The 14,814-nt window shown below is 36.1% G+C and overlaps 2 protein-coding genes and 2 long non-coding RNA genes across 4 annotated transcripts in view; 2 read left to right on the top strand and 2 right to left on the bottom strand.

The window, feature by feature from the left end:
* The window catches only part of LOC137178782 (NACHT, LRR and PYD domains-containing protein 1b allele 2-like), a 123,983-nt gene that overhangs the window by 42,970 nt on the left and 66,199 nt on the right, over nt 1–14,814 (bottom strand). The window contains exon 11 of the mRNA XM_067584002.1: nt 12,518–12,577. Within this exon, the coding sequence (XP_067440103.1) occupies nt 12,518–12,577 (60 nt within the window). The remainder of the gene's footprint in view (nt 1–12,517; nt 12,578–14,814) is intronic.
* The window catches only part of LOC137178785 (NACHT, LRR and PYD domains-containing protein 1 homolog), a 109,546-nt gene that overhangs the window by 61,192 nt on the left and 33,540 nt on the right, over nt 1–14,814 (top strand). The window lies entirely within an intron of this gene.
* LOC137178787 (uncharacterized) lies at nt 4,170–7,450 on the top strand. The gene is made up of 3 exons (XR_010927209.1): nt 4,170–4,344; nt 5,760–5,819; nt 6,190–7,450. It is a non-coding gene; the product is annotated as an uncharacterized lncRNA (long non-coding RNA).
* Nucleotides 8,273–9,848, bottom strand: LOC137178780 (uncharacterized). Its single transcript, XR_010927207.1, has 2 exons — nt 9,190–9,848; nt 8,273–8,421 (listed from the first exon to the last, which is right to left on the bottom strand). It is a non-coding gene; the product is annotated as an uncharacterized lncRNA (long non-coding RNA).

The following is a 14,814-nucleotide window of genomic DNA, read 5'->3' as shown; positions in this document are numbered from 1 at the left end:
CACGATTCTCCAAATCCACAATTTGATTTGATTTTAAGGTCACAATTTTGATTCGATTTTTTTTAATTAAAGATTTTTTCCAGCACTGAGGGCTATACTATTGTTAGACTATCAAGTCTTTATTTGTTAAGATCAACAGATCATTGGTTTTATGCCTTGACAGCTGTCATTTACGTTTTCAAATTCTTCTTTAAAAAGATAGTCTACATGGTATCAAGTGTGATAAAACCGCCATTTTTGGGGGGAATGTATCGCACTAAGGCCATATGGTCAAATTTAAATAATTTAATTAAAATGTAATAACAATAACTTATTTTACCAATCAGTTGAGAACAAACTGTTAAACACGGAAATTAAAAGAAGAGAGATGGCAGACAAGTACTTTACAACAACATTTTGAGTTTCCTCCAAGGTTTAACCCTGGTGGCTTTTTACAGGTGCACTTTTTAGACGGTCCCGCCTCACAGAGTACAATATATGAGTGTACTACTTGTATGCCTCACTTAAAAACTACAATTCCCAAGAGGTGGAGTGTCTACCACCAGGATGTGAACAGGTGCATTGCATGCTGCCATTGATTAGAATGAGATTATTTATCCTTACCTGCCTGTTCATTACTGAATCTTGTCTGTTCTGATGAAGGTCTGATAGACAGAAAGCTCAAAATAAAGTGTGCGAAAATCCCTTTTATCAAGTTTGGACTCATTGATGCTTCCAGCGCCTTACAAAGATTTAGCTGGGTGGAGCAGTGGTCATCCTGCATGATCCTGTTTGTACAGATAAAATAATTCACTTGATGTTACTAAAGAAATGTATACACACACAAGTAGTAAAAACAGGCATACAGTATGTGATCTATTGGACAAATATTATTCATTCAATTATTAGCTTGTGCAATATGGGTGATGTAATCTTACTACATCTACATTTCTAAAACATACAAATCAGTTAATCTGCACTCAATAAAATAAAGAGTTTGTGTATTTACCCAATAAACATTTTCTTTGAACTTAGCAGGTAGAAACAATGACGTCTTTTATATATAGCTACACCAACATCAACATCATGAGATGCAATGAGAAACTATTTTAGTGTTTCTTTTCTAGTGGATGAAATGTACTGTATGCCTCATTAATGTTTTGATTATTTCAGGTAGCAACAATGGCAGCTGTTAAAGAGATGCTTTTGGAAACCCTGAATGATTTGAGTTATCAGCAGTTAAAGAAATTCAAGGACGTCCTGCAGTTGACCGTCTCCCAGAAGGACCTCCAAGACATCTCACTGAAATTGATTTACACAGAAAACAGTGCAGACATATTGAATCTGATGTTGCAGAACTATGGCCAACAGTCTGTGGATCTGACTGTGAGGATTTTCAAGAAAATGAACAGATCAGATTTGTTTCAGAGGTTATCAAACACCAGCTCTTATAAAGGTAAGATAAAGAGGACAAAAACTGTCACGTTACACTATCATGTGTCTAATGAATACATCTAATAATTTATTTTAAAAATGCAACAAATCATTAATTAAATCAACATCTGTCTGACATGTAACGCCTTTAGAGATCTAGGCCATCTTCTACTTTGAGTGGAAGTTAGTTAGCCTAGCTTGCTAGCTTACACTTTCTGAGTGGAAAACAAACTTAACAGCACGAGGGATCTTCCCAAATGTTAAATATTGTTAAGTGACAGACATCTTAAGTTGCTAATGTTACATAACCAAGGCTGTGTGGCAGGCCCGGACTGGAAATCGGGAGCACTGGGACTTTTCCCAGGGGCCTGGCCTGCTAAATGGCCCAGCAGGCCCATTGCAGGCTGCAGTTTTGTTTTTGTTTTTTTGGACCCTGAACACAACAGTGCCCTGCCCGCTGTGACAGTCAGGCAGTAGAAGGAGAGAGCTAGCTAGTCGAGAGAGACAGAGACAGAGACAGAGAGAGAGTAGTTGGCGGTTACAGGTTTGGTTTGGCAGCAAGCGCAGTTAGAAATGACTGAGCAGCAAGATGGACGGTGGAGAAAATAGGAAGAGTGGAGCAGAGAGGGAAAGAGAAAAAAAGAAAGGCGCTTGCAGGAGATGCAGCTAAAAGCCGCCATGTTAGTCAGTGAATAAACATGCTAGCTAGTTAATTTTGGCTACCTAGCTAACGTAGCTAATGTTAGCGATGCGTCATCATCGTCCAATGTCAATGTGAAAGCAGCCAAGAAACTGGACAATCAATAATAAAAGTGGTAGTGGACATGTTTCCTGATGGAGTTATATTTGTTTGGAGGCTTATAGATCTCACTGACAAACGGAAACTTTTCAAATTAAGCCTTCTGCTCACTGCGTGTCAATGTGCAGCAGCCTTCAATCCTTTTCTGATAACATATGTTGAGATTTGATCTCTGCTCTCTGTGGCACAGCTGTCTGGACAAAACCAAGCGCTCAATGTGCTTCAGCAGCTGCTTCACAAGGTTACACAACTCAGAAATTATTCCATTGGTTTATTGTATTTTGACTGCTAGTGCGATACACTAAGTATTTCCTCACTGATGAAATATACTCATTCATTTTTAATGAAGGCTGCTCTCACCTGTTTACTCATTAAATCACAATTCTACAGCAGATTATTATATATTCAATAAAATATGCTTTTCAAATTTGCAGCTTTATTTTCATAATTTGAACTTTTCCTCAATATCATGACTAATCTCACAGTTCATTTTTTTTCCCAACAGTGGCTCTAATACTATATTGTAAAAACCACATTACTTGTTCATGTACTTTAAAACACAGGTGACAATGTTTGCTATTGTATCCTTTAAGCAGTTTTGTTGTGTATTGTTTTTGTTTCCAGATGGTGCACAAGAAGGAATCCTCAAACGGATACAAAGTGATCGATAAGTCACGTCCAAACAAATACCTGAAAATGCGCCATGACTTCACCCTCAAAGCAGACTTCCCAGCAGACACAAGTCCATCGGACTTCACAGCAGAAATTATCCCAAAGGTACAGTTTGTACTGTCATTTATCATTTATGTAGTGAACTGCTGGTATAATTTGTACTGTCTGTCAGTTTTTCCAATTCAGTCAGCCAACTCACATGGAGTAGATTATTAGTTAAATGTACAGCTTTAATGTTTAGCGTCTAGGCTCTGATGTTTTGACTCCTCACAAGGAAACATTGATCTCACACAGCAGGAAGTTGGGAGCGACGGTACTAACTTCCCTCCCAGGGGAAGATAGACTCAGAGCCTCCAGGTGGATGCTGGGATGGAGGGCTTTGAAATGCTGTAGGCCTACAAACAGAAGCAATCAAACATAGCTTGTATGAGCGGTGTGGCAGCAGGAATGCAGCAAAAGTGTGAGCAGAGTACTGATGACTTAAGTACACCAACCAGATTATAAGGGTGCGTGTGATATATGTCACAGTGAGGGGAGTATGGCTTGTGAGTGGAGCAGCAACTTGAGTTGGGCTTCCTGAACTAGCTCGCAGGCGTTGCTTCAGTTATTTAGTGAATTGTGGTTCAGACATATTGTATGAAAGAGAAAATAGGATCAAGGCCATTGGAAGGTGTGCAAATGATGTGGTCACACATGGCCTTGCACATTTTAACTATCTTTTATTTCAATTGGATAGATTTATTGTATTTGTGTTAATATTTGATTTTTTTAGATGTAACTGATCAACCATTTTGCTGCAGGGATTTAAACACTTTCATAGTTCTTTTTTGACCAAGTTAGAAATATTGTAGGTGTCAGAAATTTAAATCATCTTAAACTCAGATTTGCAACCAGGAAGCTGACATGGACGGTTTTTCCAACTTGGCTGCAGTTAAAAGCTGAACAATATGATGTAAATACGACATAAGACACAAGGAAATAATGGAAGTGAGGAACATGGATACAATGAAGGGAATTGACATTTAGACTCCTTTAATTGACAAATGTATTGACTTTTTGGTCACACATAAGCTACTTTAAGAAGGTTACCAATACTGCTTGGTGAATGTAGAGTCAGCTTTGCTTGCTGTGTTCAGAGTTTAGGAGAGATCAGCAGCCAGACAGAAATGTGAATGAACTGAGCATGTGCAAAACACTGTTCCTAATGACCAGACACTAATCAATTAGTTTTGTTTTTGTTGTGAGGGATTTAACTTGACTGTTTACTTTTGTCAAAAACTAACTCCTCCTCTCCTTTTATGTTGTATTTTATACACAGAAATTAACCCTCAGATATGACAGCAAGGGCCCAAATTTCTTTGAAGTGTTCATTGAAAATCAAGACAGAGACTTCGACCTTAAACTCTTCTACAGTCCTAAAAAGGAGGGTAAACAAGTGTGGACCTGTAGAATTCGAAAAGGTCAGTGGTTATTAAACAATATTACCAACACTATATAAAAAAGATGCATTCTGTCACCTCTGTTAACTGAACTATTCTATAAAATTAATGTCAATAATTAACAAGAGCTGAATCACCAACACCAGTACACACTGAAAATGGATTTGTTGCTCTGTGGGTGTAATATTGTGGTTGTAGCTGTCTGATTTATGTGTTCACCTGCCATTTCATCAATATTTGTTTTGTTCTCTATTTCATTTCAGTTGACTTTCTAAATTCAGAAGGTAAGACACTGCATATATGTGCTGTCCATGATTTCAGATTTCAGTCATGTGTCATAAATATTTCACACATTAGTTGCAGATATTTCAACTAGAACAGAACCAATTGGAATTTCACCAATTTTTAAAATGTTTGTAGTTTTGAAACCAAATCATAAGATCATCATGATATTATTGGAGCTCTGAAGTTGTTGTGTCAACTGGACCTTGCTGTGGTGCTAAAGAGAGAGGGAGGTACATTGCAAAACATAAAAAGGCACTTCAATTTAAAAACATGCATGATTGCAAACATTGCATTTTGCTTCTTTAAATGTAAAGTTGACTGAAATACTGATAAATACAGATAAGGTAATTTTCTGTTTTTTTTTTTTATTGTCAACAAATCTCATGTGCAGAGCCATAATAACAATGAATCGATCCTACTCACAAGTATTGTGTCTGTATCAAGCAGCAACCTCTGGGGCTGTAAAATGAAGCCAATGTGGAAGTGCCAAAAACTGCAGTTCCTTGAACGGCCACTTGAGGCTGCAAAAGCGAGTCATTCCCCATAGACCGCCATGTTAAAATGCCCAACTTTACAGCTGAAATAAACATGTTTACAGCCTGGTACAAAAAACAATTTTGGTCTCTGTAGCTAATTTCTCCTTTCATGAATTTTTTATAACACAATCGTTTAAATTTTATTAAGCCGTAAAGTTATGCATCATGAAGGACATGGCTGCTTTGAGTGACAGGTCCGCCAGCCGCTAGGTGGCTTGTTTCAGCCATTCGGCCCGCCTCTTTGCCCATTTTTGATTGGCTGGGAGTTAGGCAGCGTCACGTCCTGCCAAGATGGCGACGGCTGGAGCGGCTCACTTTGAGCTTCAAAACCGCTCTTCAGAAACCAACAGGTGGCGTCACGGTAACTACGTCATTTTTATACAGTCTATGGTCTGTATTCAAAGTGAGATATGTTATTCCTCTGTGGAGGAAGAGCAAATCGAGGACAAATTAAGAGAAACAAATTTGAGAGACAGATCCTGATTTTATATTAGCCAACTTTTTTTTCTCAAGTGTTCTGATCATTAAAAAAGCAGTTTGTTTTCTGTGTCAATGACATTAAAGAAGAACAATACAGTTGTTAAACAATTACGATTTTCCCTTAATGTGTTACAGATGTGGGATCCTCAAGTGGAGCAACTGGTGGAGCGGCCCTGCCTGAAGGCACGTTCACAGGTATTAACTCTGCCATTTTCTCATGAAATGACTTTTAATACTTTCAAGAAAAAAACAAACGTAACAGAACAGGCCTAATTTGATCAAGGGTTAGAAATGTTACCAAAAATCTGACATGATAAACACTCAGAGGAACACTTAGAAGAATACACTATGGATGAATTATCTCCACTGGTCCCGAAAGTGAGTAATATCACATCAGTCTGACTTTTTACAACAAATCTTCATTCAATAAGATGCAGGTTGAAAATCATCCAATAGTTTAAATCATGATTAGAACTGATGCTGCATTCAGAGGAGCTGTTCAACTATTATCAATAAAATTATGTTCAAATCATCTCCCTTTGTTTATTTGTTTTTAATTCACCAGTCAGCTACAAGCCCAAGAAGTAAAGAGACAAGACTTTACCCAGCTGGACTCCCATGCATCTAATGGAACAAACTGGAGAACACAGACATATTAGATGTGGTGGATCTGATGGAGCAGATCTACAGCCAGCAAGCTGTGGAGGTGACCAAGATGCTTTTCAAGGAAATAGACAGGAATGATCTGGTGAAGCTGTTGTGAGACACCAGCTCAAAAAAAGAAACTAAAACACAGAAGTGGCCTGTTCAGTGGCAAAAACAATCCCATTTTTGCTGCTAATCCAATTAATTATATTATTAAAGAATATTTAGACCTGATCAAACAAACAATTTAAGGAGTCATATTTTACAAGTCTTCCATATTTTATTTTATTTCCCAGTGATCCACTCAGAACAATTTTTTTTTACAAAATCATGCTAGCTTCTAGCATCCTCGCCACTTTCACCAGATTCATGTTGGAGAAATTCAGCCAAAAAAATCAGTGTTTTTTTAGTTATTTGGGGTCGACGTCTGTTCATTTTTTAGGTGGAACACATTAATAAAATACTCTTCTTGGCTTTTTACTCGCAAAGCTTTTATTACACTTATAGTAACATAGCAAGTATAGTTGTCGTCAACTCGAAACTTTTAAGCCGAAAAGTAGAATTCATGGCAGAGCTGTTGTATTGGTTTGCATTAGATTGTACAGGTGTACCTAATAAAGTGGCAAGTGAGTGTATAAGCTTTTTATGTACATTTTTGCTCTATTCTTTAGTATATTTTGTTCCTTTTGATCTTATTTTATCTTAATATTTTTAAATGTCTTTTTATAATGCTTTGTTGTTTTACTGGATATCTTGTCTTAATACCTTTTTGTTGAAAGGTGCTATAGAAATAAATAGCGTTGCCTATGAATGTACTGTAACCTTTGAAATTACCAGGCGGCAACAATGGAGCTGTTTACTACATGAGGGTCATTCAATATATTTTCTATTTTAAAATCTATAATAAATTCCCTCATTGTTATGTTTGGTTCTGATTATTTGAGAGAATGAAGTTGCCTAAAAATATATATGGTGCAAGTTTATTGATGTGACAGAGAGTCACATGTTTTTACCTCCAAGTTCTTCAAAATGTGCACACTGATCATAACTTTCATTTGTGTCTGTAATTATTCAAAGGGTTTCAATTCTTCGCTGATATGATGAAATTGAGGTGAATATTGCCAGTAAGATAATATTCATGTTTAAACTGATGCATTAAAGTGCTGTAATGTCATAAAGGATGCAAGTGGTGTGATTTTTTATCTAGAAGAAGAAGAAAGTAGTTCTGAGTGTTTCCCACAAAACCTCCATGCCAGAGAACAATCTTCATTTTCATGATTTTGTTGTAATGAAAGCCCAAACGTCTTCTCAAATTATTATACCTTTGGATAAAGGAAAGGCACTTCAGGTTGTTTAAAAGTTTAAAGTAGGAGGTACGTATCAATCATGTCAGGAACTGAAAAGTTATAAATGTGATTGGAGGAGGAGGGAAAACACTGACTTGTGTTCTCATCTACCTGATGTCTTGGCCTCGATCTAGATTTTTACACATTAAGGATTTGTCATTTGGTCAGATGGGAGGAGGCTGAAATCAGAGTCTTATGTTTCACATGTGACAGCTCATAAGTGCATGCTCAGCATTTTTCTTGCAGTTACAAACCTCACATTTATCTACTTTCTTGTTTAAATGCTGTCCTAGACGTAGGAAATGAACAATGAAAAGCTTGATTTTATATGATCAGGTGTTTGGAGGTAAAGGGAAAAATGAACTCCACCTCTGTAGTCCACACATTCAACTAAAACAAGATAAAGTCGCTGAACACTTTTCGTAATTTGTGAAACTGTTTTGGTGAACAGCATCGTACACAAAGTCAGATTCAGGAGCAGTAGGACTCATGATACGTCTAAATCCAAAGCATTCCACAAATTGTTAAGAACACTGCTTAAAGTCCTGAAGTTTTTGTATATTGGCAGAAACTAAAAAATCTGACTAAAATTACTCAAATACTGTTGCTGGATTAGTGAGTTTTAAGTTACACCAGAATAAATAAATGAGAATGAACTCATATCAAGACAATTTATTTAAAAACATATGCTTAAATAAAAATACACATTGTACAAAATGCACAGTCAATGTTTATTTGTGTGGAATAAAAAAGATGAAATAAAAGGTGAATATAAGACCTTTTGTTATAAATTGTTCCACAGTCTTCTCTGTTCAGTATGTGCAGATTTCTGCAGGTTAAAAGTGATCTGCAAAGTTAAAACCTAAACTGACATTTACATTTGAGTTTACAAATATCACACTTAGCTGGGAGCTTTGTTTTGTGAAGCTCAGCCACAATGAGTTACAGTTAGTGAAAATCAAAACTGCACCCTATTTTTCTACTGTATTTCATTATAAAAACAAAGAAAGATATCATCCTGTTGCTTATAAAATTCAAGTAAAAGTTACTGACTATAAAATACATTTGAAATGTGCCTCAAATGCTGAGACCTGGAGGTTGAATCGTGTCTGAGGAGTTCAGAGAGATGACTGGTGCCAGTCCATGTAATGCTTTGAAAACAAGTAAAAACCTTAAAACCAGTTCTACATTTGACAGACTTGTAAGGAAACACTGGTTGGTGCCAGTGAGGAGTCTTTGCTGCTACACTGTCAGCCAAACCAGGTCCTCATTTCCTGATAATGATTGATCATAATGCTCTTAAATTTCTACAATTTCCCAAAGCAATACAGAGAAAGTGCACATCATTAAAAGATTATTAACATCGGCTCTGTGGTGATGAAGATGATGCTGAAGACATTTTGAAGTGACTTTGCATATTTAACCGTCTGTAAGTCAGTTGAAATAGTTAAAATGTTGAAAATAAACATCACAAAGGGTAAATGTTGTAAACAACACAAATATATGTTTTACAGTGAAAATTGTTCAGAATGAAAACAAAGCTTAATGTGCAGTTAACAGTCTACAGTCTTTACAATTCATGTTACTGGGTGGAAGACGGTTTAAGAAATAAACTTTGATTTAGCTGCTGCTCGAGACAGACGTTACTCTGAAGATCATAATAAAACTAAAAAGAAGCAGTGGAGGTTCCTATTTCCTCAGTATCATTAATATGTGTCATTCTGTCATACAACATACACACCATAAATAAAATAAAGAGAGAAGATATGGAACCTGAAAATATACCATCAGAGAAGAAAGAGATGTATATATGATGCAAGAAGAGGGAGAGGATGATGATGACACAAACTGGCAGATCAATTGTTGAAATTCAATAATGTGTGTTAATATTGGTTTAGTTTTACTTTCTAATTTAAACATCAACATCATTCATTTGACATCAAGTGTTTATGAAAAAAAGTATAGACTTAAAAATGTAATAAAACAATGAAAACGTATATAAAACGTAGTTTTTGGTTCTTCCTGCAGGTTGCGGAGCTTCTTTAGTGGGCAGGAGTCACTTGTTAATCTACTCTTCTAATCTTTCTAACAGCGTCTTCTGTTACGATGCTGTTGGGAAATACTTCTTAAACTTAGGAGGCTTCATAAGTTGGATTTTACGATCATCTTAGCCTTAAGATGCTTTTAGGAAATAAGACCACTGTACCTGTTTCTAAACACAATAAAGACAAATATTTTAGATTTTGGGACCCAGTGAGTCACATCAGTCCAGATCAAAGATCTCTCTGGTGTACATGCCACAGAGTGGATAAATGTACACACTCAGAGTTCAGATGCTCAAATAAAGTGGCAGAGGGTAAATATAGTGTGTAAAAGAGTCATTTCAGACACAGGCTCTGTCTTTTTTTAGTTTTCTGAAAAATACTTAAGCTATCCAAAATTTTACATCCTAAACTACACAAATTGTATCATTTTATAACTTGATATGTATTTGCTATTGACTCCAAACTCCCAATCAATTCTTCTTTTTCTTTAGATAAAATGTTTGAGCAACCTTGTTTAACAGTATTTTTTCATTTGACATTATCACATAATGAAGAAAGAATAATATACATATATAATATAAAAATAATATCAGGTTTAAGTATCCAGTGTCTATGTTTGGTCAAAAAAGCAAATTTCACCATGTCATAGTTTTTAAGACTCCTTCCTCTTGAGATCAGCAACAAGAAATGGCTCCTTCTTCTCAAGGATTGTGTAGAAGATTTCTTTGGCTTTATCACCTGCTTTCAGGAGAGCATTGAAGAGTTTCCTCATCTTATCCTGAGAGGTCAATATATCCCTGATTGTATCATAAACTTCTTGCTGGATTACGCCTTTACTCTGGAGATGATCCAAGATTGAATCTATATTGTTCACTCTCTCGATCAGAGCACACTGGTGTTTATCCACAAAGTTCTTTCCTGAGGGCAGAGGGGATGAAAATAACTTGTTGATTTAGATTAATAACTGGTGACATCAGTTTGTTGAAGAATTGCTGAATAAATAGGTTAATTAATTTACATTCAAACTAGAGGTCTTCATGATCCAAAGTGGACCGGTGGAAAACTGGACCCGGTCTCTCAGTCCCTGAGAACTGAGTGGACCCATGAAGGCCTCTAACTCAACAAACACCACAAAGACATGTTGAGATTAAATGGTTAATCCAGTCGTTATGATCCCTTTCATCATTGTCTTGGAAAAACTTACAAAAATTGTACCTTATTTCTAAGGAAATAAGCTCATTCTGATTCTGCAGCATACAGGCCACAGCGAGTGTGTTTACATACACACTAGTATCCTGGTTTATATCCCTGTTTACATGATTCCAACAGTATCCAGATTTATGATCATCTGTGTCTAGTTGTGTCTTGACTCCAGTAGGCTCGATAATATCAGATGTATAATAAAAATTTTCAGTAACTTGCCATTACTAACTACATATTCATCTACTCTTTGACACATTTTCTCTTTTGCAGGATGTCCGTTCGATTTACAAGCATCATTGAAAGTTAAAAATTAAGAAGTTGCAGTTGGAGAAGAAACTGGAGAAGGATATGTTGGGCCTTGGCTACAAGTTTGGCTATCAGCAATAACTAATGATTATCAAATATAATTATTGATTATTAAAATCAATAGAAATGATGAATAGGCTATGTATTAATAATAATGGGGCACCACCCTGGAGTCAGGGAAAAAGATTCAGTCCAAATTCAGTCTCAAAATTTACTAATCTATCAATTTGGAACTTTGATTAATAATTAACTTAATAATTATAAACAAAATCACCATATCAATAGCTAGTTAAGGTTGAAGGATTTCTTTTCAGAGCAGAGGTTGGCAAAACTCATTCTGGTGCAACACTGAAACAGACAACATGTATATCCAAAAGCATTAATTAAAAAAGGTAAAAGAGCAAAACACACAATATTAATCTAGCTAAATGTACGTATATACGTGTGTGTGTGTGTCACCTGGTGACTGAAGTTCCTTCTTTTCCCTCCCATAGAACAGACCAAGAAAGCGGTAATCCTTTCCTTAGATTTCTGAGATTTAGCAGGCTAGTTCAGCTGAATGAGTTACCATGGTTACTGAGCAGGTAATCATATAAGCCACAGCAATGGCTTCAATCAATCAATTCAATCAATTTTTATTTATATATCTCAAGGCAAATTAGCAAGACTTATTAAGTAAGCCAGGCTTTCCTTTTATCCAGCTTGATGGAACACCTCTCTGGTTGCATATCCAGGTTTCTCAAAACAGCAATAAGGCCAGATTTCTGAAAACAGGAAATGTTGTATACATGCTCAACGTGTAACCCGGGAGACTCCAAAACCTGATCATGACCAGGACACTAATGTGCATGTACACACAGTCAGTGTTTACCAGCATTTAGGTTATCTAACTAATACATTTTGTTTACAATATTTAGCACTATTTCAATCAAAGTTGGATTTTGGGGCAACCATGTAAACTCTCAAGCAGTTTAAAGAGGCACTCCACCAAAAATTGATTAAGCAGAAATAGATAATTTAGCAATTTATTGGCACAGTGAGAGTTGTTTGGAGCACATACATCAGGAATGGTTTAGTTTCTGTGGTAGTTTAGTCCAGTGATTCCCAACCTAGGGGTCTGGCCCCTCCAAAGGGTCAGCAGATAAATCTAAGGGGTCGTGAGATGATTAATGGGAGAGGAAAGAAGAAAAAACAAAGATATACGAATCTGTTTTCAGGTTTTGGACTGTCTTACATTAGCCACTATAATCTTTCTAACCCTTGATCTAGTTAGGCTTGTTCTATTTTTGTGTGTTTTTTTCTTGTAAGTATTAAAAGTCATTTCATGAGAAAATGGCAGAGTTAATACCTGTGGACCTGCCTTCAACTGAGGTCGCTCCACCAGTTGCTCCACTTGAGGATCCCACATCTGAAACAAATTTAGAGAAAATTGTAATTGCTTAACAACTGTATTGTTCTTCTTTAATGTCATTGACACAGAAAACAAACTGCTTTTTTAATGATCAGAACACTTGAGAAAATAAGTTTAGCATCAGGCTAACTTCATTCCTAAAGATTTACAATACAAAGGGTTTTATCAAAAAATGACCGCCGAAGCAAACGCAGTCTTCAATCTCTCACCCTCTGATCATTGTGATAAAACACATGGGGTCAGATTTCACTGCTCCTTTCATTCATACAAACAACAATTTCTATATAACTTTAACTTTTTGTATTTGAAGTGGAGCTGACTGAAATTTGTCTGATATTACAAAAACACAAACTTCATTCATGCCATAGATTTTCTGGGTTTTTTTTTCCAGTTTTTATTTTGACAGGTCAGTTCTCCATTTTATGGATATAATTTCATTCATCCTCCACGCCATTTTTAAAGTCCTCAAATCTCAGTTTTTTTGTTTTATTTGATGTTCCATGCAGCCACTGTAACATTTCTAACCCTTGATCAAATTAGCCCTGTTCTGTTTCGTTTGAAAGCCTCTAACTCAACAAACACCACAAAGACATGTTGAGATTAAATGGTTAATCCAGTCGTTATGATCCCTTTCATCATTGTCTTGGAAAAACTTACAAAAATTGTACCTTATTTCTTAGGAAATAAGCTCATTCTGATTCTGCAGCACACAGGCCACAGTGAGTGTGTTTACATACACACTAGTATCCTGGTTTTGATCATATTCAGTCGTTTACATAGAACATGAGAAACCTGGTTACTTATATCCCTGTTTACATGATTCCAACAGTATCCAGATTTATGATCATCTGTGTCTAGTTGTGTCTTGACTCCAGTAGGCTCGATAATATCAGATGTATAATAAAAATTTTCAGTAACTTGCCATTACTAACTACATATTCATCTACTCTTTGACACATTTTCTCTTTTGCAGGATGTCCGTTCGATTTACAAGCATCATTGAAAGTTAAAAATTAAGAAGTTGCAGTTGGAGAAGAAACTGGAGAAGGATATGTTGGGCCTTGGCTACAAGTTTGGCTATCAGCAAAAACTAATGATGATCAAATATAATTATTGATTATTAAACTCAATAGAAATGATTAATAGGCTATGTATTAATAATAATGGGGCACCACCCTGGAGTCAGGGAAAAAGATTCAGTCCAAATTCAGTCTCAAAATTTACTAATCTATCAATTTGGAACTTTGATTAATAATTAACTTAATAATTATAAACAAAATCACCATATCAATAGCTAGTTAAGGTTGAAGGATTTCTTTTCAGAGCAGAGGTTGGCAAAACTCATCCTGGTGCAACACTGAAACAGACAACATGTATATCCAAAAGCATTAATTAAAAAAGGTAAAAGAGCAAAACACACAATATTAATCTAGCTAAATGTACGTATATACGTGTGTCACCTGGTGACTGAAGTTCCTTCTTTTCCCTCCCACAGAACAGACCAAGAAAGCGGTAATCCTTTCCTTAGATTTCTGAGATTTAGCAGGCTAGTTCAGCTGAATGAATTACCATGGTTACTGAGCAGGTAATCATATAAGCCACAGCAATGGCTTCAATCAATCAATTCAATTAATTTTTATTTATATATCTCAAGGCAAATTAGCAAGACTTATTAAGTAAGCCAGGCTTTCCTTTTATCCAGCTTGATGGAACACCTCTCTGGTTGCATATCCAGGTTTCTCAAAACTGCAATAAGGCCGGATTTCTGAAAACAGGAAATGTTGTATACATGCTCAACATGTAACCTGGGAGACTCCAAAACCTGATCATGACCAGGACACTAATGTGCATGTACACACAGTCAGTGTTTACCAGCATTTAGGTTATCTAACTAATACATTTTGTTTACAATATTTAGCACTATTTCAATCAAAGTTGGATTTTGGGGCAACCATGCAAACTCTCAAGCAGTTTAAAGGAATACTCCACCAAAAATTGATTAAGCAGAAATAGATAATTTAGCAATTTATTGGCACAGTGAGAGTTGTTTGGAGCACATACATCAGGAATGGTTTAGTTTCTGTGGTAGTTTAGTCCAGTGATTCCCAAACTAGGGGTCTGGCCCCTCCAAAGGGTCAGCAGATAAATCTGAGGGGTCGTGAGATGATTAATGGGAGAGGAAAGAAGAAAAAAGAAAGATACACGAATCTGTTTTCAGGTTTTGGACTGTCTTA

Source organism: Thunnus thynnus, unplaced genomic scaffold (assembly GCF_963924715.1).
Source record: "Thunnus thynnus unplaced genomic scaffold, fThuThy2.1 SCAFFOLD_40, whole genome shotgun sequence".
Lineage (NCBI taxonomy): Eukaryota > Metazoa > Chordata > Actinopteri > Scombriformes > Scombridae > Thunnus > Thunnus thynnus.
This window is presented reverse-complemented; position numbering and strand designations above follow the sequence as displayed.